The following is a 24,569-nucleotide window of genomic DNA, read 5'->3' on the forward strand; positions in this document are numbered from 1 at the left end:
TCATATAGCCCTCCATATAGCGTTTTTCTTTAAATTGCTTTCCCTAGATCAACAGAACTCGTTATCAGTTACGCAAGCCGGAGGATTTGAAATCACCACCAAGACCGCATGTGCAGAAGGCTATTTGTATATAGCCGACGATAGCGGTTGGAAAGTTCAAGTATTTTTAATTGCGAGGGAAAGATGCTTCTTAATACGGTAGGAGCATTTTCGGTGCCAGAGGGCACATATGCTTTGCTTCAATGGCAGAGTGAGTGCCTCGATGAAGAATGGCAAAAAGAAGGACGGCGTATGGATTAACAGCGGCCACGGCTTCAAAGATATAGAGAGCTCCTGCTACACTGCCTTCAGACACGATTACCTGCTAGTACAAAAACGGCAGCGCCACTGAATTTCTATGAGTGGGAGAACTTGAGGTCGTATGACTGACAAAAATCGGTGTTGGGAGAATGATGGGCGCTTGAGTAAACGGCGGAGTTCATATGAATTGTAATATGCAGCTGTTGCGAGTATGGATGCTATTTTCGCATTGTGGTATTGGGTCGATCCCGTGAACGTCACACCCAGTTCGAGACGGGGCCATGCTCAAGGTCTTGTGGTCCACGTTGGCAGGCTGATAAGCCTTTCTCGTATACCAGAGTGTGAATTTCTCCAAAGCGCATTTCATCACATCAGCTTTCATTGAGTAGGGGAGAAGAATAGAGAACATTAAATCTCAAAAGTAGATACTCCCCGAGTGTTAATTATATCCAAGGTTATCTCTATTTCCCCCGGACTGGTGTGAGAACGGCATTTCCACCCTTCTCTCTCAATACTATCCTGAGTTCTCGGAGAGACTGGGGTTCGTCTGAAGCCAGTTTGTACGCCGGGGCTAGGAATGGAGCCGCGGTAATCGCAAGTCCTCCGTGAGTTGAAGTGGCCTCGGTTGGAAACTAGGCCCGGTCGAGTGAATGTGAACAGACTGACATTAAGAATACCGGATGACGAGAATAGAATGCGGGCAAACGCGGTGGCGATAAAGGGCATCTCTATCCCACAAAAAGAGAGCCAGCGGACAAGGGACATGGGAAAGATTGCAACGAGGTATACCGCAGGGTAGCCGAGAAGGTTTCTACGTTAGTATATGTGCAACCAGGAACAGATAGTACCCACAAAAGCATCTGCATGGCAATCGTGTTGGATTGTTGAACTGAAAAGCTTATTTCTACGGTACCATCCAGGCTACCGTCGAAAGCTGATTTAACGATACTCGCGTCCAATTTGCGCCGCAGCTGTATCTTGTATCCATTCACTAGAACGATATCTGCCAGATGGCGTTGAGTGAAGCCTTTCGATTATAATACACGCGTACCTTTGAGAACTAGTGCTATCATAGCGTAGCACATGATATTTACTGAAGCGGTAAACCACACCCAACCGTATTCTAGGACAATTTGTTCAATGCGACATTCATGATCACTGATCCAACACTCTGTGAAGAGGTATGAGGTGAAGCCCAGAGAATCCGCAAACAGAGCACAGACAATATTGGGTATTTCCATAATATTCTGCTCTGCGATGTACAGCCAAGCTGACACCAACGAGTCCAGAAACGTCCAGAACATAACCAATACGAGAGGACGACTTTGGGATGCGAATAACATTTGAAAACAAGAACCAAGAAAGTGTGTATGGCGATAGACTGTGCTTTAGTAAAATGTCGAGACAGTCTGCTCGTAATGAATACCATTTTTCGGAAAAATCAGACCATACAGTGCTTGAAGTACAAGAAAAAGACGTACGATAAAGCCACTCCAAGATCGCCCAACTACTTGAAGATTCCTTTTTTTTAATATCTGTGATGATATACAGGGCATATTATAGTAAGTGAAAGCACACCTTGAGCAGTGCAAAATGTTCCCTTCGTCATGCCCTTGAAAAGGCAGAATGAGACCTGCATCTCCGCCGTCAAATTGAGAGTCACTCACCACATCGGCGATCCATCGAATGTCCATTATCTCCATGCCAACTTTCCAGCTTAAAGAAGGGTCGAGTAGAATAATCACCTACCGATAGCTTGAATCAGATCGCACACCAGGAGGTTCACGAAGTAGTAGTGAATATGAGTCGAGGCTACCCAAGCACGAACCCCCCCCTCCTGTCTGAGCCCTGAGGCAAGCACCTAATCCTCAAGGAAAACGAGGTGGCCATGAAGTAAACAAAGACCTAGTAGATACCTTACAACCAGCTACTCGTTTCACTAGATTCGCTCATCACCGTCAAATTTAATCCATGTTTCTCCAGGCTTTGCGAGTTCCTCCTGTGCCCAGTCCGCCATAGCGTTGTGTCGCTCACAGCAGTTCCGTAGAGGATAGATTACTTGCAAATTATTCATATATAGCTGCCTAATGAGCTTCACGTCGACGTGACAGATAGCGGGGGCAAAATCAATAAAGACTGAGGTTCCAGAAGGATCAGGGATGAGGATGATGTTTGACGTGTCAAATTCACGGTAAGCAGCGATGCCAGTCAACGCCTTTTTAAACTGGACGCTGATAAGCATTCTACCGTCGGTTCGATGAAGTAAACATACCACCCATAATAGTACGGCACCGTTGTTCCCTGTAACGACTCGAGCTCCTCATATGCTTCGTCCTCGCTAGTAGACACCACCCACGGTCTGAGATACTCGTATAATTCATAAGGATAGTTGATGTCTGGCAGAGGCAGTAGGGAAGACTGGACGATTTTTAAAACGACCTTGCCCAGATTTCAAGTTGGGACCGAGGAATGGACGTCTGCAATCCAGACTTGGGAGAGTTGCTTATCATGTCGATACGGAATAATGGCATAAGGTCTTAGGAACCTCCATTGATGGCGAATGGAGGATTCAATGAACCACCTTTGTTGCAAAGGATTCTGAATACCTCTTCACAACGCTTCATAACTTCTCGGTTGCTAAGGTCAACCCTCGCTGTCAGCCATTTCTTCTAAGACGACGATGGGTCAATCGCATCAATCATGTGATCAACACGTTCTGTCACGTTGTGACGACAACGGTACGCAATTCGCCAATTCAAGTCCAACGGGGGAGGGGAGGCGCTGTTCCCTTTCCTCTTGCCATCATGATGTCCAGTAGCACCTCTCCTCGCCGAAATCCGAGTTCGAGGTCTTACCAAGGGTCTCTGTATCAGTCTGCGTCGAGCTCTAGGCCCTTCTTAAACATGCTGAATCCAATGAGTAGACCATATCAGGGCTATACGCAAGCAAGCCAGTCTCTGCTGGAGGAAGAGGAAGAGGAAAGAAGAAGCTCAAATGAAGAGGAGGAGGAAGACGTGGAGACAGGTCACAGTCAGAGCACGATATTCCAGAGAGACGCCATTCCATTGTCCAAGTCACGGTCCAAGTCCAAGTCGCATGGCAAGCCTCGTGTCTCGTGGGATGCCGCCGCCTCTAGTACCGATCCGTCATTGCATCCCAATATCCATCAGGAAGATAAGATTCACGACCAGGACTCGGACGACGGCGAGGTGCCACAGAGTTTCATGATCGAGGCCACCTCCCGCAGGCCGTCTAAGAGGGGCAAGGGCAAGGAGACGACAGGTTCCAGTTTTGTTGGAGGACGTCAGCAGCCGCTGTTCTCTATCCCGGGAAGGAAGCTGCCCCCCGTTTTACCTATCCATGCGTCCGTGTCTATACCCCCACGTCCTTCAGAACTGGATACCGAGGACGCTGAGGCGACGCCGCGACCCGACGATATCTCCCAACATTCTCCTAGACAGCACAGGCCCATGCGGGGACTTGATGCATACGAACGCGCTTTATGGAACTGGGTTAATGTGTACAACCTAGATGCTTTTCTGCAAGATGTGTATTTCTACTACGAAGGCAAAGGCATATACAGTATTGCTCTGTCGAGAGGGCTAAATCTACTGTAAGTACCATTATTCACTATTCCTCGGCCCCATTGACATTCAATAGGACTGTGGGTTTCGTCATTGGTTTCTCAACCTTCCTCCTCGGATGTATAGACTATTCGCGGATACACCCCGATAAAACAATGCGGCTGTCTAATGCTATTGTCGATCATTGTGTATCAAAGTCAGTTCCCATACATTCGTCTCTGCATTGACTAACGTCTTTGCAGTTTCTCAGGCTTTACGCTACTATTTTTCATTCTCTTTACCGCGTTTTACATATGGCAAATTGCATTGTTTATCCTGGGAACTATGCGCCTTGTGGATATGTACAACTTTTATACCCATCTGTTAAAGATTCCAGACGTGCGTTCATTTTATGCTCCTTATCACCTCAGTTAATGGGCAGTGCCGACAGGTTGACATTCCAACCATATCGTGGCCCGAGGTTGTTCGCCGGATCAGTGCTATACGTGAGGAGAATCCCCTCACAGCCATCTCCTCAAAGAGTGCCCGGAACACCAATGACACGACAACAGCGAAACTTGATGCCCATGATATCGCGAATCGAATAATGAGGCAGGAAAATTACCTTATAGCGCTCTTCAACAAGGAACTCTTGGATCTAAGAGTGCCGTGGCCTCTTTTTTTAAAGCAATACATAGCTGAGGACAGAGGGAAGGGAAAGATGCTGACCCAGGCGCTTGAATGGAATCTAAGATTCTGCCTGATGGAATACCTATTCGACAAACATGGTCGTGTAAGAAAGGTGTTCCTGAAATCCAAAAATCGGACCGTCTTGATTGAAGGGCGCGTTAATCTTCAACTTATTTCTGAAACGCGAAGCTAATGTTTGGACTATAGACTCAAACGTAGATTCATCTTCATGGGAATACTAAACGCTATTTTCGCTCCTTTTATCGTGCTCTATCTGTTGATGTATTCATTTTTCCGGTACTTCGAGGTGGGTTGTCCCCTTTCTTTGCGTTCATCCACATGATCTCCCTTCCTCAGGAATATCACAAGGACCCATCATCAATTGGTGGACGCAGGTATACATCCTTTGCGCAGTGGAAATTCAGAGAGTTCAATGAACTACCTCATTTTTTTATACGACGACTTGATGAGAGTTGTCCCGCCGCCAGCATGTACATTGGGCAGTTTCCCAACGAGAAGATGACGCTTATCATGCGGTACGTTCCGCGGCTTTAATCCATACCCGAGGCCCTTGCTAATAGTCATCTATAGTTTCGTGGCTTTCATCTCCGGCTCATTTGCGGCTGTACTCTTTTTGGCTACTGTCCTCGATCCTGACATCTTTGTTCATCTCGAAATTACATCTCATCGTACGGTGCTTTTTTACCTCACTGTGTTTGGATCGATATTGGCTGTAGCGAGAGGGATGATACCTGAAGATAACAGGGTATTTGATCCCGAGTTATTGATGACGGAAGTGATCACTTATACGCACTATATGCCTGACGAGTGGAAAGGTCAGCTGCATAGCAAAAGGGTAGGTCGTGGCGACCGTATCTGTTTTGCTGATCTCATCGTTTGTCATTCCAGATCCACCAGGAATTCGGCGAGCTTTACGCTATGAAGGTCATGATATTCGTGCAAGAAGTGCTTTCCGTGGTCTTGACACCCTTTGTGCTATGGTTTTCACTCCCTTCCTGCGCTCCCGCTATCGTCGACTTTTTCCACGAATTCACCGTTCACGTAGATGGACGAGGGTATGTTTGCAGCTTTGCCGAGTTCAACTTTGAGAGACATGGCAATGTCAAAGTATGTTGACGTGTACTTACAGTGAAATGAACCTGTTGCTAATCATTCCCCACCAATAGTTTGGTGCACCAGCCCAGAACATCGACAAACGGATGATCTCGAACGAGGGCAAGATGGAGAAGAGCTTCTTGAATTTCAAGGTATATAATTATTGTAGCAGCGACCTGTGGTTTCTCATCTCATGATCTATTCTAGGCTGCCAATCCAGATTGGAACCCCACAGATCCGTCAGGTTCGTTATACCTAAGCCGCATGGCGGACTTCACAGCAGCACATCTTCCCGGGCGTCGGCGACCCGGCACTGGCGTCATGCCTCTTGACCACAGCAACGGTAGTGGCGAGCGCAAAACTGAGGTCGATCGTGCACAGGAATATGATCGCGCCCTCCGACAAAGTCAACTTGCAGCGCGTCGGCGGGGTGGAAGTATGTTGGGCGCGTCCATGCTAGGTCCTCCAGGCCCTTCGGGATCGTCGATATTTGGTGGAATGTCGACAGCCCAGACAGTGGTGCTTGGAGATTCACAGGGTAGTGTGCCAGTTGAGACAGTGCGTAAGGAGGTGTCGAAGATTACGGATAGTGATTTGGCTGAAGACGGAGGTGTTGGTAGTGGACTTGGTGAGTCGTATGTTGATGGTGCGAAACGGACACGAACTTTTGGAGAAGCGGAGGAAGAGGAGGAAGGATTCGAAGACGGAGGCGTCTTGGGACTGCTGGCTCAGATTTATGACCGGAGAGACGGCCCAACAAGGGTGCTCTAAGGTACCTTGCATAGCCATCACATACTGCTGTACATTCGTAACGCATATAACGACGATCGATGTAAGCTACCGCCAATATTGGGGTCGTTCAGACAGTCACATATCTTGAGCGAATGTTTCTGTTTCGCTCGGCAAACTCAAAGCACAAATCAACACACTTGGAAGGACATGCATATATCATTGACAAGGACACAATTCAGTTATGCAAATATTCAAGGCACTAGAAAATGAATGCAAGTCAGTTGAATGTCCGAAGGAAACAGATATAGAGAACGAAAAAGTCAGATAAAGTATAATGATTCCGGATAGACGATTTCCTCAGAGGACAAGCCTCGGTAGAGGGAGTCTGTTTTGTCATCAAGTGACATAAAGCGAGGCTTGTACTCACGTACTTTAACGGTTCTTGAAGTAATCCAGAACGACGTGAAGGCCCTCACTCTCGACACCATAGTCCTTGACAACAACACAGCTGCATCCGACGACCTTGCGGGGGTTACCCTCACGGTCGATCTTGCACAAGCCGGCCCATGTTCCCAATACCTTGGCGTCACCGACCTTGATGAGGTTAATCTTGTGCTCGGCACAGAGAGCCTCAATAAGCTTGATGTACTCGGCTTCTGTGCAAGTCTCGACGAGAACACAAAGGTGGGCTTGACGCTTGTCCAGGGCCTTGGCACATTCCCGGAGACCGCGAGCAAGACCGTCATGGACAAGAGCGTTCTTCAGGACTTGCTACTGAATTTATGAGCAAATTGCAACATGATAAAGATATGGAATACGCACCTGAAGTGCATCTTCAACAGAAAGCTTGCCCTTGGGCGCCTCGGCGGCAACTTCCTCGACAGGTGCGTCGATTTGAATGTCATCTCCTGCGTCAGACATCCTGAAAATATCATTCAGTACGACTTATTCACCGGAATCCACACAAAGCACTAGCTTTTTTGGTTTGCAACAGTTGGTACAAGTAAAGAAAGTTTCTGGATGTCTTCGTCCGCGTTCGTCGATGTAAGGAAAAATTAAAGTTCGGACAGAGCTTATGTAGATAGAAGTTCTAACTCCGCTTGGCGGCTAGAACGGCAACCTCCGGACTAGGCCTTCGCCAGCGCGCTTCGGTCATTATTATTATAATTTATTTGAGTATCAGACTAACAGGTTGCTGTATTCTTGTTTTCAAAAGGCACCTAGGAGCTGTTCACCACCGGTCTACCATTTTGTGGATCTTTTGCGCTTCTCAAAGCCCTCGATGACGACGAATAATATTCAAGCTAATACCAACGTCGAGTATCTGTTACTGTCGGATAGTATGGTGCTTGCCTCATGGGTCGCACTCGCGTCGACATAGCAGAGTCCGTACTAAAAGCAAGATTAGAGAAAGAGGCATCAATCCCTTCGATTTCTTCGTTTCAGGTTTGTCAACATGAAGACTGATTCGGGCATAACAGGCAGCAATAATGTGGTTGGTCTTGATATTCCTTCTCACTTCTGAGTCAATATAAATTCATGGCTGGAACAAAGTTGTATAAGCTGAGATGCAATGCGACCTTATAGCGTGGGTTGTATCTTGTTCAGCGACATGCCCATAACTCTAAAATGACGGAGGATGATAAGGTGCTTTTGGAGGTGCGAATATCACATCTTATTTTGTGACATTCTTATCAGATTTCTGTCATATACTATGCAATAATCAAATGCAGTTGCACAAACTTGAACGACTCGGAGCCAGTGCTGGGGTCCTGCATCTTAATACGGTTTCGAGTTTTATATAAGCCAGGGCACCTCTCCCACACATAAGTCGAAGATCTGACAAAGACCATTACGGTCCTTGATATGTATTCTAGAATTACCCCGGTGTGGGCAATGGATCCTGGATTTCAGTGGCTGAAGGGTCCTGACCTCAGAAGTAGCAAAAAATTAGACAAATGTTGTCTTTTGTTGTCGGTGTGGGGAAGTGTAACTGGGGACGACTGCCTCGTTGTACGTAAGATACCTTGCTGCTTGCTCCGGCGGGACGGTCGACCAAGTATACAAGACAGCTTCGTCTTTGTGCTAGTGTTGGTGATGTTTATTCTTGATTTTCACGTATTATAAACAAACAACTTACGAACGCTATGCCAAAAAAATTCCCCTGTATCATGCTGAGATGTTTTGTCATTAGTTGCAGGAACACGACTCCTCCGAGTCTAAGTCCAGTTGTACCCCAAGGTCCTATATCTGTTGGCTCGTTGCAGACTCGGAGTATAATTATAAGAGAAGAACATCGGGCACTGAATGGGTGCATATAGGTTGACTAATAGTCACATAGAGAATGTTCAGTAAGGTTTGGTATTTTTGGTCCGGTGGATATTTATAAACTGTCCGATTAGGACATGAACGTCAATGCTAAATCTAAAAATAGGCAGATCTAAAAGTTAATCCTAGAGCTGGCTTAGGTAGGAGAGTATACCTCATATCATGAGATGCAGTACATGGAATGTGTCCTGGTTCCGTCTTGATGCATTATGCCGCAGTGGCGTGTGTTTATCGAATCGACCAATCCGAGCCTCGGTAATTAAGGTAACCGGATTTGGATCCACGGACCTAACCCCGGAAAACAAAAAGAAATCGTCAGGTCCTTTACAGGCACCTTCACCTAAATCGTGACAAACAGTCCACAGTTGTCATACCTCAGGTAAAGACAGACAAAAGATAAAGGATGATAACAAATACACAGCCTGGTATATCCGATTAATGCATACGCCGCGTATAATAACATGTCACCGAGGGACGATGACTCAATACATACAATATTATCCGTAGCGAGTCCGAGCCATGCGTCCTTTTGCGGGATTACTCCGTCTACGCAGTTCTTCATCAATCTTCCACATTCCGCTGACAAACTCGTCTTTCGTTAGACCAGGTTGCGATCTAAGATGGCCCTGAGTACATTCCACCCTGAGCTCTCATGAGTGGGGCGACCACGGAAGGAAATGAAATCACGATGCGCACCATATTTGCGCCAACTTGATATCCTCCAAACAGGATTTTCTCCATATACGTTTTACTATATGTGGTGGGAGAGTAAATGGGGAATCGTCTTCTGAGTCAGACTCGGCGGCAGGCAGGTCATCTACGCCCGTTATGAGATCAACGGATAGTCCACGCCACCCAGCAGCCTGCCGCGACTTGCGTGGTGAGAGGAATGGTAATGTTGGCGGTGGCTTTGCTTTACGCTGCTGGCGTGCCAGTTTTCGTTGTGAGATATTAAGGTCAAAAACAGAGATATAGCGAGCACGGGCGGTCGGTGGTATGGGAGTGGGACGGGTAAGAGAAGGGCCTAAGGAGGTTGATGACGCACGAGACGACGGTCGTGTGGATGTAATGGAAGAGCGTGATGATGATGCAGGAGGCGGCGGCGGAGGTCGGCGTGTACTTGACGTTGTGCTTGTTGTCAATGTCGATGATGCTGATGGTGGTCTTTTGGGAAGCTTTGGTGGCGTCAATCGTACTGGAGACACATTTTCATATGACGAGTCGTCTATGGAGTCGCCGTCGGTCGATGTCTGGCCGTCGAGAGAGACAGAATGGAAGGACGAAATGGACGACGCTGAGGTATGTTTTGGTGGATATGTGTGCATTACTGGGAGCTTGAGGCTCTTGGAGTTGTTGCGGGGAGGTAGAGGGGGGGCGACGTCGACGATGGGCGTGACGTCGACGACCCAGTCTTTGAGGTCGATGAGCGATGCCGACGGTGGTGACGGTGACGAGGACGTCTTGGACAACGATTCAAAGGCATGTATGCGGGACTGCACTGAGGTCATGGTTGCTGTCCAAGTTTGGTCACGCCGTCATTAATTCTTCCACCGCCATGTCGTCGGACTTGTATGCTGTCGCTGATTTCTGCCTCATCCCTATGGTTGCCCCGGAGCCTTCAGTAAGCTATTTTTAAGCATATTCCTTCTGTTCTACTGTCACTAATGCATCGCAGGTCGCTATATTCATCGCCGAATGCCAGAGGGTCCTGGAAAAGTCGGGACTCACCTTCAAGGTGCACCTTCCTTTTGCTTTTGCAGCTGACGTTCACTGAGATGATCCATTTTAGATGCAGTAAGTCATTGCTACGCCCTGTTTACTGTTTGTGACGTCTTCCAGTGGGTACGGAACAAACTTAGGTACGGTATCAATCCTATCAAGATCTCCGCGGTATATAACCCAATAATTTATCAGAAGGACCCTGGTCCGACGTTTGCAAGGCCATTCATGACTGCCACGCCGCAGTGCATGCCCAGGGAATCCCTCGTATCGCAACCGACATTCGTATCGGTACCAGAACCGACCAGGAGGTTGTACCTGGTACAGGAAACACACATAAAGTCGAAAGAGTAGAACAGATATTGGCAGCAAAAGATTGAACTACGTGAATACTAAAGCTGAAGCCTGAAGCTTGAAGATTGGAAAAGGTATGTATTATGGTGTATTATGTGCGTTCGAGTTTTTTAAGCCGCAAGTTGAACACTTTACTGATGGATCTGATAGAATGTTACGTATGTAAACCAGTATATCTCATACCTTTTTTTCCAGAACACAGGCTGTCTTGAGGTATTTTGGAAGCAAGGACAAATCCAACCTTCTGAGTCTTGATTCCACACTGACAGTTTACTGACTGAGGATGCTTCTGCCCCAAACTCGACGAAGAATTCACTGAACATCAAGAACCACCTAACGGTTGTTGGCATGTTTCTCATATATTAGCCTAGATGCATTGTGTATAACCCATTGGCCAAAGAGTATTGTTGCAGGAGTAAATGGTGTTATCAGAGTGATTGCAGATGAAGCAACTCTGACAACTGGGACGCCAATGCCAGTAGCGCGTTGAATGGAGACCAGTTCAAAGAGAAGAAAAGGCCAACTGTGTCCCGAGAGTTTTCGACCATATCCTCGTTGAAATCTGTGACTTATCATTGTAAGTCCTGAAGACTGTGGTATTGTAGTCCTCCAGATCCTTGACTTCATAATCGAACGCGTCGTTGCCGTGTTTCTAACCTTGAAGTCGAATAAGTGTCTCGACGTGCGCGTATTGTTTGTCTGAGTCCGAGACGCCTGATTCTTGCCCTCCGAATCTGACGCATTGTCCCCTCGCTGGCATGTTCGTTCGTTTCTTCTCTATCTCTCTGAATATTATTGAGCATTTCGATTGCGTTGGTCAGAGAACAGCCCCCGCAATCTCTTCCAAGGTCGTCATGGCACAGAGCAACAACGCCAGCAAGGAACAAGAGAGGCGGTGTACCTGAAATAAGAAAACCTTTATAGGAATTTGATTGGCTATTCTACAGGATACTATGATATTGTATGAGTAAGTCCAGAAAGTAACAAGCGTCCAGAGCCATGATCCACTGGGTATCATATCTACTTCGAGTAAGTCTGTACTAACTATTAACTAACTCGAGTCCAATTGAAAACGAGAAACCAGGTATATTTAGGATGCGAATAGATCAAACCGACGGACTTCCCTCTCTATCTTTCTGCTTCCAAGTTTTGAGGAGCGCAGCCCCAAGTGACTTGCCTAGCGCCAGTGCCAAAGGCACGGGCACCGCGTTTCCGATTTGGCGATATTGCTGGGAAGCAAGAATGTCAGAAGATAGAGACTGCCCGCACACATAAGCAACATACATCATCAATCATGCTTTGCGAATCTGTTTTGTTGATTGAACAAAATGTGTAGTCATCGGGGAATCCTTGGGCTCTTGCAGCCTCTCGCACACTGATAATTCTTCTTTGCTGCGTTTTCCATTAGTACATCCTGAATTGTAATATGTAAGATACGTACATGAGGATGTAGCAATACGCTATGTTTGCTGTTAGGTGATACTAGGGTCATTGCAGTGCGGAAGTATCCGTTTCCATCGAGTCTACCGTAATATACTGCCAGAAAATGTCAACGACGGGTCATTGTCAATATCACTGATCCGAACCTGATTTTGCATTTATCATATGCTTCGAACACAGACGAGGATCTAGATCTAGAAGCAAGGATAAAGTCACTTCGCATCTGGTTCAACAAACAGATATCCACCTTTCTGGTTTGCATTCGGTTTCAGTGGAACAGATGTGGATCTATAAGAAATGATTAGCTAGCTTACACGAGCAAAAAAAGGGGATAACTTACGCCTCCACGACGGGCTCAGTGAAGGTCTTGGTGTGATGGTCGTTGACTGTCGACATGTTGGCTTGGCGCATCCACCGTTGATATGCGTTTTTTGGCAAGAATATATATTCAGCCTTATCAATGCCTGGTCTTCTGTGAGCAACACCCGTGGCGGCCAAATACTGCTTGATCCCGTCATCAATCCTACGCTGAGCCTCTTTCCTTGTGTGACTGCTCGAAGGGATAATCTTGTGCGGGTTGACCCTATACAGATCGCGTCAGATAAAACGAGATATCGAAAAGTTCATACTTACCAGTCCCAGGGAGGCTATATGTTTGAAGGATTAACCAGGAAATGTGAGCATCAGGCAATTAAGAATAACACTGACAAGGTCCCCGATAGCATCATCGATGGTCACTGGTTTCAGAGGCGCGCATTGATGGTCGTCTCCAGGATCTCGAGACCTTGTTGCACGAGACAATACTTCACCTTCGAAACTAGGTAATTTCCATCTCGATGCCAGCCGTTGGAAAGCATGGGTCGGAATAGGAAATTCAGGTAAGGGCCACCCTCGTCGGGCTCCCCAGATGAGAATCCGGTTGCGTTGTTGAGGAGCACCGTATGCGCCGGCTTGAAGAACCTTCAAGCGAACCTGATACCTGCGATGACCGTAAATGCAACCTACCAGCCGAAGAAAAGGAGATGCTTACCCCAACGATGTCAGAATCCTCAGGATGAGCTTGATTACCCCCATTTCCATCCCGCCGACGAGAGAGCGACCGTGTGAGGCAGATTTGGCTCCCAAACGAGCGGTCAACATGCCCACGACATTTTCCAAAAGAAAATATCTAGGTTCGTACCATTCGGTATAGGCCAGCATAACCATCGGCAACGTTGATCTGATATCGTCCGGTTTCTGGAGGGTTGAGGCCGCGTTTGAGTGTAACTGCGTAGACAAATGAACTTGACTTACTGGGTTGTGGTTCGCTTTACTAAAGGACTGGCATGGCGGTCCTGTAGAATACTGAATCAACATGCCTTCTTGTCATCCAAGTGCAAGTTAGAACCTCCGTAGATAAGATCAACGTCGCCTTTCTTCGGCATGTTCTCCAAGTACGTTCCATCGTGAGATTTCAGTTTACGAGGATACTTGCCACCTTCGGTTTGCACAGCATGATCCAAAAGGATGCTGGCATCCTGGTCGTAAACAATAGTATCAGGATGATTACGCCTAGGTAGAAATACCGATGAGAGAACTCGGAGAAGACGACAGTGAAATCACACCTGTATGTCTGGGCAGCTGATGGGGAAAACTCGACAGCCCACTTCGTTTCAACGAAATCGGAAAACATCATACCCGTACCTAGACCACCAGCGCCTGCGAAAGTATCATGAATGCATGACTCCGGTTAATAAATCTCGTTAGACCTACCACTGAAGAGTTCCAAACCACGTAATGGAGAGTTCCGATCCCGTAGTCGTCGCCCGTCACGGAGCTCTTCCTCGTGGCCGTCAAAACAGCCATATTTGCATCTCTTCCACGATTTCATCGAAAGGGGTATAAACCCTCCCTCAGGATCTTCGACTTGGCTCAAGTAAAAGTGGTCACCGTGTTTGATCCACGATCTGATGGCCGCCTGATCAACCAGGTGCTTGACAAAACAAAGACCTTGCAATCGTTTAATGGCTACAGATTCTGTCCTCTGGCTCATGAACAGCCGACGCTAAATAGAAAATCATTGTCAATATACTTGCATAGTGAAAGGGATATAGATTAGTCGCACCTCCTCTTGATCACATCCTTGCCTAGACTCGTGGTCGTCGTAGCGATCAAGATATACCACCTGTACTTCTTCCTTACCGACATTGATAGAACGTACTTGTACAATATCCAAGAGTAGGACGTCGGGGTCGGAATTGCGGACATAGACACAGTCGTGAACGTGGTAGTCTATCCCATAATGGGTGACACCCCCTTTGGTGGAGCTAGCCGTTCCAAGAGCCTCTTCTCGGGCCTTAAGCGCGCATGGATAGCATTTGAGCTGTGGTGGCTGATATGAAGTTGCCTCAAGAACTTCCTCTACAGACGGAAGATCCGTGAATTCATGCTCTTTGTCGTCCCAGACAAGACTGGAATCATAGAACGCCGTCAATGAGGTATATTTAGAACTCAGAGAAGATCCGTACCTGCAAAAATAATCCGTGGACTCGGGATCGCCGTCGTCGAGGTATTCATTGTCACGCTCTCCTAGCATTTTGACATCCACTTTTCGGATGATGGACGCAATAGGACTGGCATCGCAGGTTTTCATCTGAAAAAGGGCCTTCGAATGAGCCACTTCCTTCATCAACGTTCTGCTGCCGTGCTCAAACCAATGCCCGTGGAACTTCTTGATATTATCCTCCACATCATAGAAGAAATAGCAAATACGACAGAACCTATCTAGCATACATGTCAATCTCAAAATGGAGGGGGCAAAGTACTAACCAGTATCGGTTTCCAAAGATATTCTTTGATAATGGACGGAGAGGTTTATCGTCCTCAGTCCCTTTCTCACTTGAGATAGATGATTCGTCATCATCACTGCTCATACTTTGCTCATAATCAGTACTGGACTTTGTGTTAGAGGATGAGTCGTTTGAGGGCATGACCATCACAACGTCTCCTGCCTATTAAGAACACATCAGACATGAAGGGGGGACAAGAAATAGTAACAAACCTGATAATCCATACCATCAAGGTTTACAGTAGCATAATGATATTTAGCAATTCTCTCTCCCCATATAATACTTTCAGGGTTATCGTAGTGAGATTTAACATTCTCTTCGACTTCCTTGAGTGGCATATCATCCTTCTCCAGCATCCCCGCAACCTCCAATCTGTTTCGGTAAAGCTTTTCGGCAATAGAGCCCACGATGGGGGTGACGACCGTTATTGCTCTTCGTAGAAGAACTGCTTTCTCCTTGTTTGAAGGCATTTTGTGCTTTGGGAGATGTTGTACGTGTGTTTTCTTCTTCACATTAGGCCTCGGGGATGCTCGGGATGCTGTCGATGAGGGTGTTGTGGCTCTATCACTGTGAGATTCAGATATTGTATCAGAAGGTGTGTCGGAGGATGTGTATGATGAGTCTCCGTCATCAAAAAGCTCCAGATTCATGCCCACAGCATCAAAGAAATGCCTGATGAGGGGCACTCTTTTGAGGCGTTCGTCAACATTTGTACATATATCGGGGAGCTTAGCGAGTAAATATGCGATCTGAAAGATTGATGAGAAGTTGAAGTCACGATGAGGCTGTAATCACAAACCGTGTCATCAGAGACGACATCACCAACATCTATGCCACGGCCAATAATAGCATGAGAGGAAATATAGTTCGTGCTTTCATGTATGTCCTCCAATGAAGTCACGAAGTCATCGTAACTGGCAGTTCTATCTTGAAGTGCACGAGAAACAACTAGATGAGCGATGCGATGTTTGAGGAAAAAGGGGTGGAAAAAAGGCGCATAAGTGTCGGAAGGTACATGCAGGATATACCATGCTATGTCCGTACAAATGTATATATTTCTGAAAGGTTGTCAGAAAATAAGGACATAGCGAAGATCAGTATATTCACCCATCGAGTTGTCGCATCTCATCGGAATAGAAATGGATGTTGAAGTCTACAATACATCCTAATCTCAAACGCATACTCGACTCTCCCTCATCTGGGTCGGAAGGAACTTGGACAAATTCGTCTTCAAGACCCTCAACTTCTTTGGCTCTGACAATCCCGCTGGCATGGAATGTTCGCCTTGCTTTGTTCTTGCCTTTTCTCCCACCCTTTGGAACATTAAGCGTATTAAGTTCTTCAATATAGACAATGTTCTGCTGATCGTCATATATAACAAAGTCGTCCAGGATTCGGACCGGTATGTCGTTGCCGCTTTCGTCAGTATCGGAATCAGGCTCTGTTTCGCCGGGAATCGCAATCTCATCTGCTTCATCGAGTTCTTCCTGGAATTGATAGGTTGTAGCGCTTGTTGCGACAAGATTTTCTTTCATCTGATAAAGACCCCACTGTGCATTGCCATCTATTCATATGGAATGATCAGAATGGACGAATGCGAAAAATGTCATGGCGCACGCAAAGAAGGCTCTTTGGATGCATAAAGAGTCGTGCCCGACATAGCTACTGCAGTTGATAGGCCTGCCTCATTGTTGTCGAAGAAATCGGAAACCGTAGGAGAAAGGCGGAGCCCTCGCCCATGTATGGGAGACTATAAGGGTATTCAGTGACAATCCAAAGGCCTACACTCACAGGCTCACCGGCCCAAGAACTTTAGACATCTAGAAACGCGTCAAGTCACATTAATGTCTCAGAATGGGGAATACGCACTTGAGCTAGCTCCTCATCATTGAAAGCCGGCGACTCTAGGCGACTCTTCTTTTTTGGAGAAGGATTTGGTGTTTGTAAAATCGTCCTTGTTGGTGAGCTCGGAGGACTGGGGCTGGTTTCGGGAGACCTCTTCCCCAACCATCGAGCCCGACGTGGGCTGGCCAAATCTGATGCTGTGGGTTGGGTCCGTAAGGGTAGTTCCACATAAGGAACGAGTCGACGAACGTCCATGGTCGACGACAGCAGAACAAGCCTGGAACGAACTTCACCGTGGAAGAACAAAAGGGAAAATTCAAACCGCGACGCCGGACGAATGCATGTCTACCACGAGCCACCACCATCATCACCGTTCCGTCCTTGCACTTTATGTCTCAATGGTTTCGCATAAACTTTTCATTAAGTGTACCCGAAAATAGAAGGGAATCGTCCTCGTTGCTCCGTCGATGTACGTTGCTGTCATTTCTCACGGTAGCATTCAAGTATACAGTACCACAATCATGTCAGAGGATGATGTGTAATGTTAAAAGCGGGCAAGTATGCTGACTAGATGTAACCAAGCGGTTGACCGCAAAATGTGTCGGAAATCGGCTACAAAGGAGGTGCGTGACATTTACTCGTTTGCTCAGATCAACTGGTTTTGATATTTTTACGCCATTTGTCTATACTTATGAAGAGGATCCTGTTCTATACTTCCCTGAATTTCAAGACCAGCTGTTCTCCCTTCTTTTCCTGACCTTCAAGAACCGGTGCCATCACACCGCTTGTTGCGCGAATACACGTGGACCATCGCAGGGATACTTCCACTCGAACGACTGCACTATCTTAACTAGAAAGGCCTGAATCTTGAACACTCTGGAAATGCAATCTGGTTCAGTAGCCACGGAACATTGCGTCGAACTCACGCAAATTTCCACCTGGATTGGTTTTGGTTTTAGCGGGAAACCGCTGCTAGCAGAGATGGACTTACCCAAGGCATGACTGTGCGTCATTTACGAAGTTGCCACTGGGAGATGGCATAGTTAATTCTCACCCTTGAAACTAATACCAGCACACGCACAGATTGGAGTAAACACCGAAAGGACTGGTGGAACCATCTTTGTCAACACCCGTTGGGTGAATCCATCACTCGGGAACAATGTCATGTGCGTTATCTCCTCACACATCCCGGAGGCTACCAGAACGTGTCAAAGACCGGGACCTTGCAAATGAAATGGCTGTACCGGTTGTATCCTGAGACTGATGCATGTACGATCTGGCCTTTTCCCACAGGAATAGCTGATATTAATTTGCCATCCAGTGTCTTGATTGAATTTGAGAGGGGAAGTATATCATCTTCAGCCGGCTGTAAGAAAGGTCCATAGACTACGGGATGGAGACACAGTGCCTCCTGTGGGAGAATCATTTCCAGGCCGTGGCAACCAAGTGCGTACTGGCAAACGTACCTTGATAACAGCGACTGTGTACTGCATGCTTTCGAAGTGCTTGGCTGTTAGTTCCTCTTGTCTTTCAGCACACTGTCGTGTTACTCTTATAACCTAGACCGCACCCGCTGTTAGGCATAGGGATGCCTACCCAATCCGTAGAGCAGAAACGCTATAGAATTTCCCGTCGTCTCATCTACATCTCCAAGTATCAGAGAAAATGTCAAGGACAGAAGAAACGCGCTTACGGCCTGCAACCATGATTGTTCTATCGGGTACGTTGCAGTCAATATAAGTAATCCTGCTCGCCTCTGTCAATCACCTCATTTGTGCAGAGAACTCTTCTTCAGAGAGCCTGCCTTTTGGATCTTCTGATAAGTTCGTCTTGACTATGTTACAAGGGTATCAGCTACGCTTCGATAACAAACGACCACCCTTACCCATCACATCCATCACATCTTTCCCTATTTCGGTGCCAGCGAGTACTGCGGTAGTTCTATCCCTCACCAGAGCCATCGCTACACGATCTCCTTCAATTGCGACATTCTTCAGGCCTTGGAAACTTCGGGATGGAAGTTTTTCAAGAACGTGAAACACACTAATAGGTAAATATCCCAGAACATGTTGTGCGAATATTCTACCCTTAGACGCAGGCCAAACGTGCTTACGCTATAAACGGGTTCGAATATGCGTCAAGCAAAGAAGCGGCAGACGTACAGAAGATTTTTATATGCTTGAGCCAGCGGGTTCCTTTCGTTATCGAGCGCACCAAACTATCTTAGTTAATGCAGCTCGATGAGAGGCCTCGAAGCTCTTACTCGACATTTAAACCCAACTGACCAAAGGCATATTTTAGACACAGGGATGGCTTGTATAGAGGAAGAGACCCACCGTCTCCAATGGTGTCAAGTGTTGCGCGAGAAATACCATCAGTAACTTCAATCGCAGTCACTTCTTCTGAGTTGGCAATCATTCCTCGCCACTTTTCACAAAGCTGGATATACTGTTGAGTTGCGGTAAGCCCTTCCACGAATGGCACGCACACGTTCGCACTTTCCAGGAAGGCGGGTATCATTCCCCGACTTTCAAGATTGCCAAACGCTGGCGTGAGAAGCTTCCTGTGTCTCTTATGGTCGTCGTCTATATACATCAGTCCAACAATACAAGTGAACACTCACCTTGAGCCCATGCTATCCCTCTTCCCAAGTAAATGCGGCCAAATTCGCGGCGAATCTCTGGTTTGCGCCACTTTGTACCTATACTTTGATAAATGTATTGCAAAGCCTAGTCTAGTGCGATAAATATGACTGAAGGCTTCTCCTACCTTGGGATTAGAAATAAGCAGACGATCTTTCTATTGAAGGCACTGTGAGTTAACTATAGTAGTCGAGTATTAAACGATTCCTTTACCCCGAAAACGGCTTTAAACTGATACTCCGCGCCGTACTGTTCTTGCCATTTGAACACAAATTCACAAACGCCATAGTGATAATATTCCCAGAAGTTTCCTAAACAAAGTTACTATGAGGAATAGAAAGCTAGAAAGAGAATCTAAGACCTAGGATTCCCTTGGACGACACAGCTGGACCTGGTACATAGGTGATTGAGGCGCGCGCGACAGTATGCCAGAACAGCTTGCGATACACCAATGCGATGATGAGAAATGAAAGAAGCACAGAAACATAATGATTCATTCTCTTTGTCAATGGTAGTGTGAAAAGAAATGGAAAGAAGCAACGCTTTGGCGAGTTTTGTTTTACATCAAACCATAAACGCCGAGAGATCCGGGCTCGGCGGCTGGTAGCAAGAAAACATGCGGAAATCACGATGTGAGCGCCTGTGTGTGAGACTTTGCACACTACCAAAATCATAGATGGCTCATACAGAGACTCGTAAGGGGCAATTGACGAAATTTGAAGGCTTCTGACCACAGCCTAAGAAAATATCGTATCCAGCCCCTTACCCTCCTTCCAGAAGTTCAACAAGGACCAAAGCGGTGTCACAGGCAGAAGATCACCCCTACCCAGGCCAGCTCTAAGAGCCCAATCAATGTACCATGGAAAGGACATGTTCAACCAAGCAAATACCCAAGCGTAACCGATAGAACGGCACACCAGTGGGTGAAGTTTCATGTCCGCTCGGCGAAATATGCCAATGACGGCGTCCTCGGTCACAATAGCCACAGGCTGGGCCAGGAAGAATGACAACGATGAGCCCAAGTATCTCCATTCCACCATGGCGTCGCCGAATATATGCATCAGACCAGACACACAGAATCCCATGATCAGCTGCATATAGGAGGATCCAAAAGATCCTCTTTTGAACCCGGCTGCTTGAGAAACAAACTTTCCTATCGACGATGCGTACTGCAAATGGTGATGAATAAATGTCACAAGATAAGCAAAGAATAACATGCCCGTCTCAGCATTTGATGCCAGGTGCGGCTGAAAAAAGGCGCAAGTGTAAGGAACAGAAGTTTAGAGCAGAAGATTAAACTCACCCCCAAAAGTCCCGTACCGTATAAGCATCACTCCATCTTCCATAGGGAGCTGGCCAGTCTGATGGCATTGAAAAGCCAAGGGCAACACTGATGACGCTGATCAAATGATATTGTAGCTGTACTCCAGCATAAGGTATAGCCATCCACGCGATGATATTTGGACAACGCAATAAGAATCCCTGCGATGTGACTGACGCCGTTTCAAGCACAGCATCAGATAGAGAAAATAATGGATTGATGCGTCTGAATGTCTGAGCGGCATCGATAAAGAAGAAGAATACAAGGATACGAAAAAGTCGCGAGCAGATAAAAGAGCCATGTGAAACGGCAGGCCGAGGAGGAACATGGGAGACCTAGAGGTCAGTGTTAAAGATGTTCAAATGATGAAAACAAAACAAACTTCATAGTTCCATCCAATCCCACGAGGAGAGTGTATGATACATGCCGCCCAGTAGACCCTTCGTAGAAACGAGCGTTTTTGTGGATCATCAGTATCTGAAAAGTGGCGGTACTGGATAATGGGCTCTGCCAAGAGGAGGAGATGAATGGCAGTAAAGAGCTGTCCACCAAGGGTAGAACCCATTGCGTAGTCCTGCATCTTGTCAGGGCCAGTGGAATACTGCAAGCCTCTGTAAGTCAACCCAACGAAACCCAGGAGGTAGATAACCCGCGCCCATTTGGGCAGTCCTATGGCGAGGACAGCTGCCAGAAAGAGGTCGGGCAGTACAAGAAATTTCAACAGAGGAAATGGAGGTCGAATGTTATCTGTATGCATGGCTTGACTTGCAAGGGAAGCGCGGCAGAGCAACAACTCGTTGCGTGAGAATCTTCGGCATCACCCGTGGCGAGGACCCTGACCAACCTTTCACCACTGCCAACATGTCGCTACCCGTGCACACCGTGGCAATCGACTACGCTGAAGAGAAAAGTCCGTTATATCCTCCATAGCACATAACTTGCATACTGACTGACTTTTCAGCACTGATCAAAACCTTTCTGACCACCTTCAAATGTCAGGACAAAGACATAACGAGCGGATTTGCCGACATCGACATTGACGACGAACTGGATGCTTCGACGTCAGAGACAAGGGATATCAAGTACATTAATCAAATGGTGCGGTGAAATGACGTGTTTTACGCGTCTTGCTGACCGTGTCGCCAGCAACGGATTGCGAACCGTGACCAACAAAAGCTAGTCATTGACCTGGAAGATCTTCATACAGTACGCGTCAAAGTGCTATTTCTTAACTCACCTGACCATTTGTCTCTCTAGCATGATCCAGAACTGGTTCAGCGCATCCAGGGCAACACGCGGCGATACGTCAGCCTGTTCAGCGAGGTTGTCGACCAAATCATGCCTCTCCCTACAAAAGATATCAGCGACTATGATGAAGTTATTGATGTCATTCTACACCAAAGAAGAGAGCGAAATGCCCAGATGGAAGGAGGACAGGACGGTTTCCCAGAGCACTTGTTGCGACGATAGTGCGTTCACTACCACTTGAGCTCTGTATTTCATCCTGATGCGCACTTTCAAGTAATCTTTACTTACAACCTCTTCGGGGTGACGTTGCTATCGCTGTTCGTGAAGTCCGAGGCTCCCAGCTGGGTCGGCTCATCACCGTTCGTGGAATAGTCACCCGCGTGTCCGAAGTCAAGCCCCTCCTTCAAGTGAACGCGTATACCTGCGATGTCTGTGGGTCAGAAACATTCCAGGACATCTCCAATAAGACATTTCAGCCTATCGCAGACTGTGAAAACGTCAACGAGTGCAAGAAAAACGGCATCAAAGGCTCGCTTCATATGCAGACGCGTGCATGTCGCTTCAGCCCCTTCCAAGAAGTCAAAATACAAGAAATGGCTGATCAAGTTCCCGTCGGACATATCCCTAGGTCTATGACCGTCCATGTTCATGGCGATTTGACGCGGATGATGAACCCTGGCGACGTTGTCCACCTTGGTGGAATTTTCCTCCCTATTCCATACACTGGCTTTCAGGCCATACGTGCAGGTCTCCTTACTGACACTTACCTCGAGGTGCACCATATTCACCAACTCAAGAAACAGTATCACGATATGGAGACGACGCCTGAAATCCAGGCCGAAATCCACGAGTTGACCAGGGATCCAGCACTGTATAGTCGGCTAGCGACGAGTATCGCACCAGAAATCTACGGTCATGAAGATGTGAAGAAGGCACTTTTACTTCTCCTGGTGGGAGGCAGTACGAAAGAGACCCAGGATGGCCTGAAGATCAGAGGAGATCTCAACATCTGTTTGATGGGAGATCCTGGTGTTGCCAAATCGCAGCTGCTGAAGTTCATTTCCAAGATTGCTCCTAGAGGTGTATATACCACTGGTAAAGGTTCTTCAGGTGTGGGTTTGACCGCAGCCGTTATGCGAGATCCCGTCACGGATGAGATGGTTTTGGGTAGGCGATTCTCATGGCTTTATCCAAATGCACTATTGACTTATTCTTCAAATAGAGGGCGGTGCACTGGTCCTTGCTGATAATGGCATATGCTGTATCGATGAATTCGATAAGATGGAGGAAGCGGACCGGACGGCCATCCACGAAGTCATGGAACAACAAACGATTTCGATCTCAAAAGCTGGAATATCGACGACCCTAAACGCACGGACATCAATCCTGGCTGCTGCCAATCCTCTATATGGGCGGTACAATCCTAAAGTATCCCCAGTCGAAAACATCAATCTTCCTGCGGCGCTGCTATCTCGTTTCGACCTTCTCTTCCTCATCCTTGACAAGCCGTCTCGAGATGAAGATGAACGACTAGCTCAGCACGTAACCTATGTGCATATGTATAACAAACATCCCGAACTAGACCATGAACCAGTGGATCCTAATATTATGAGGTATGACCATGGTCTCGAAGCTATACACGTTTTCTGACCAACCCATTAGACATTATATTGCCCAAGCCCGGACAATCCGACCCACTGTATCAGCCCAGGTGTCCAAACATGTCGTGGATTCATACGTCCGTCTGCGAAAAATGACCAAAGACGACGAAGCACAAAACAAGTCGCATACTTACACGTCCGCCCGCACTCTCCTCGGTATCCTGCGTCTCTCACAAGCTCTTGCCCGTCTGAGGACATCACCCATCGTTGACTACTCTGACGTCGACGAAGCGCTGCGGTTGATGGAATGCAGCAAGGAGAGTCTCTATGAAGATGATGACCAGGAGCGGGAACCAGACAAGTCGGCTGTCAGTCAGATATACCGACTCATCAAGAATATGAAGGACAACATAGATGACGATGAGCACACACCGGCTAAGAAGCGGAGGTCAACGAAGAGGATAGGGAGAGGCCCTGATGGTGAGCGGGATATGGATGTCGATGAATCCGAGTCCGGTCCGGTATTGTCAATGGTAGATGTGCGTGCCCGTGTGACGACTGCTGGATATACGGAAGCGCAGCTAGTGGAAACGATAGATAAGGTCGGTGTAGGTTCTGGTGTAGTCTATTATACGACGCTGACTTTTTTGCAGTACGAGGAGCTTGGTGTCTTGGTGAGGGTATCGAACGGTACAAAACTCATGATCATGGCATGATTCATCATGCTCCTCCGAGCCTCAGACTGTTACTTATGCTCTTGTTTTTGCCGCAGTGTTTTGTAGTATATCTCTATTATATTGATGTTGTATTTCACAGTGACGATCGATATTTCAAATCATCTC

The 24,569-nt window shown here is 47.1% G+C and overlaps 11 protein-coding genes across 11 annotated transcripts; 3 read left to right on the forward strand and 8 right to left on the reverse strand.

The window, feature by feature from the left end:
• Positions 1 to 761: 761 nt before the first annotated feature.
• On the reverse strand, positions 762 to 2,317 carry BT62DRAFT_918549 (uncharacterized protein; the record flags this gene model as incomplete). The annotated part of the gene is made up of 9 exons (XM_043184090.1): positions 762 to 932; positions 967 to 1,111; positions 1,153 to 1,303; positions 1,352 to 1,423; positions 1,782 to 1,835; positions 1,879 to 1,933; positions 1,968 to 2,045; positions 2,075 to 2,148; positions 2,257 to 2,317. 9 exons carry the CDS (start codon positions 2,315 to 2,317, stop codon positions 762 to 764), a joined length of 861 nt encoding a protein of 286 aa, XP_043041592.1.
• Positions 2,318 to 3,047: 730 nt separating this feature from the next.
• On the forward strand, positions 3,048 to 6,519 carry BT62DRAFT_992973 (APG9-domain-containing protein). Its single transcript, XM_043190372.1, has 10 exons — positions 3,048 to 3,913; positions 3,961 to 4,080; positions 4,127 to 4,262; positions 4,315 to 4,706; positions 4,761 to 4,860; positions 4,911 to 5,089; positions 5,145 to 5,409; positions 5,463 to 5,681; positions 5,741 to 5,821; positions 5,877 to 6,519. The coding sequence occupies exons 1-10, from the start codon at positions 3,105 to 3,107 to the stop codon at positions 6,438 to 6,440; spliced, it is 2,865 nt and encodes a 954-aa protein (XP_043041593.1). The 5' UTR covers positions 3,048 to 3,104; the 3' UTR covers positions 6,441 to 6,519.
• On the reverse strand, positions 6,421 to 7,323 carry BT62DRAFT_992974 (40S ribosomal protein S12; the record flags this gene model as incomplete). The annotated part of the gene is made up of 3 exons (XM_043190373.1): positions 6,421 to 6,660; positions 6,829 to 7,172; positions 7,224 to 7,323. Coding segments are annotated over 2 exons (439 nt in total), but the record flags the coding sequence as incomplete, so codon positions are not given.
• Positions 7,324 to 9,251: 1,928 nt separating this feature from the next.
• On the reverse strand, positions 9,252 to 10,350 carry BT62DRAFT_930176 (uncharacterized protein). The gene has a single exon (XM_043185875.1). The coding sequence runs from the start codon at positions 10,235 to 10,237 to the stop codon at positions 9,413 to 9,415; it is 825 nt and encodes a 274-aa protein (XP_043041595.1). The 5' UTR covers positions 10,238 to 10,350; the 3' UTR covers positions 9,252 to 9,412.
• Positions 10,266 to 10,891, forward strand: BT62DRAFT_930177 (YkoF-like protein). The gene is made up of 4 exons (XM_043185876.1): positions 10,266 to 10,350; positions 10,405 to 10,469; positions 10,569 to 10,588; positions 10,644 to 10,891. Exons 1-4 carry the CDS (start codon positions 10,285 to 10,287, stop codon positions 10,826 to 10,828), a joined length of 336 nt encoding a protein of 111 aa, XP_043041596.1. The 5' UTR covers positions 10,266 to 10,284; the 3' UTR covers positions 10,829 to 10,891.
• An 813-nt stretch (positions 10,892 to 11,704) lies between these two features.
• Positions 11,705 to 16,896, reverse strand: BT62DRAFT_753394 (S-adenosyl-L-methionine-dependent methyltransferase). The gene is made up of 19 exons (XM_043182152.1): positions 16,178 to 16,896; positions 15,870 to 16,128; positions 15,283 to 15,819; positions 15,051 to 15,232; positions 14,750 to 15,001; positions 14,347 to 14,692; positions 13,995 to 14,286; positions 13,847 to 13,940; positions 13,630 to 13,793; positions 13,536 to 13,576; positions 13,273 to 13,478; positions 12,951 to 13,221; positions 12,876 to 12,889; positions 12,583 to 12,825; positions 12,490 to 12,530; positions 12,389 to 12,436; positions 12,244 to 12,338; positions 12,087 to 12,194; positions 11,705 to 12,031 (listed from the first exon to the last, which is right to left on the reverse strand). Exons 1-19 carry the CDS (start codon positions 16,603 to 16,605, stop codon positions 11,909 to 11,911), a joined length of 3,744 nt encoding a protein of 1,247 aa, XP_043041597.1. The 5' UTR covers positions 16,606 to 16,896; the 3' UTR covers positions 11,705 to 11,908.
• A 925-nt stretch (positions 16,897 to 17,821) lies between these two features.
• On the reverse strand, positions 17,822 to 18,485 carry BT62DRAFT_930182 (uncharacterized protein). Its single transcript, XM_043185877.1, has 4 exons — positions 18,237 to 18,485; positions 18,130 to 18,184; positions 17,999 to 18,081; positions 17,822 to 17,919 (listed from the first exon to the last, which is right to left on the reverse strand). Exons 1-3 carry the CDS (start codon positions 18,339 to 18,341, stop codon positions 18,062 to 18,064), a joined length of 180 nt encoding a protein of 59 aa, XP_043041598.1. The 5' UTR covers positions 18,342 to 18,485; the 3' UTR covers positions 17,822 to 17,919; positions 17,999 to 18,061.
• Positions 18,486 to 19,063: 578 nt separating this feature from the next.
• BT62DRAFT_753387 (uncharacterized protein) lies at positions 19,064 to 19,702 on the reverse strand. The gene has a single exon (XM_043182151.1). The coding sequence runs from the start codon at positions 19,508 to 19,510 to the stop codon at positions 19,175 to 19,177; it is 336 nt and encodes a 111-aa protein (XP_043041599.1). The 5' UTR covers positions 19,511 to 19,702; the 3' UTR covers positions 19,064 to 19,174.
• BT62DRAFT_753351 (uncharacterized protein) lies at positions 19,444 to 20,108 on the reverse strand. Its single transcript, XM_043182150.1, has 4 exons — positions 19,919 to 20,108; positions 19,771 to 19,868; positions 19,685 to 19,714; positions 19,444 to 19,616 (listed from the first exon to the last, which is right to left on the reverse strand). Exons 1-4 carry the CDS (start codon positions 20,052 to 20,054, stop codon positions 19,551 to 19,553), a joined length of 330 nt encoding a protein of 109 aa, XP_043041600.1. The 5' UTR covers positions 20,055 to 20,108; the 3' UTR covers positions 19,444 to 19,550.
• On the reverse strand, positions 19,905 to 21,669 carry BT62DRAFT_753427 (uncharacterized protein). Its single transcript, XM_043182153.1, has 4 exons — positions 21,261 to 21,669; positions 20,861 to 21,213; positions 20,777 to 20,804; positions 19,905 to 20,726 (listed from the first exon to the last, which is right to left on the reverse strand). The coding sequence occupies exons 1-4, from the start codon at positions 21,633 to 21,635 to the stop codon at positions 20,295 to 20,297; spliced, it is 1,188 nt and encodes a 395-aa protein (XP_043041601.1). The 5' UTR covers positions 21,636 to 21,669; the 3' UTR covers positions 19,905 to 20,294.
• Positions 21,670 to 21,739: 70 nt separating this feature from the next.
• BT62DRAFT_890268 (DNA replication licensing factor MCM7) lies at positions 21,740 to 24,443 on the forward strand (the record flags this gene model as incomplete). The annotated part of the gene is made up of 8 exons (XM_043183020.1): positions 21,740 to 21,788; positions 21,840 to 21,976; positions 22,025 to 22,084; positions 22,136 to 22,347; positions 22,401 to 23,293; positions 23,349 to 23,739; positions 23,789 to 24,329; positions 24,381 to 24,443. 8 exons carry the CDS (start codon positions 21,740 to 21,742, stop codon positions 24,441 to 24,443), a joined length of 2,346 nt encoding a protein of 781 aa, XP_043041602.1.
• Positions 24,444 to 24,569: the final 126 nt, after the last annotated feature.

This window comes from Guyanagaster necrorhizus, assembly GCF_019112545.1.
Source record: "Guyanagaster necrorhizus MCA 3950 unplaced genomic scaffold BT62scaffold_8, whole genome shotgun sequence".
NCBI lineage: Eukaryota > Fungi > Basidiomycota > Agaricomycetes > Agaricales > Physalacriaceae > Guyanagaster > Guyanagaster necrorhizus.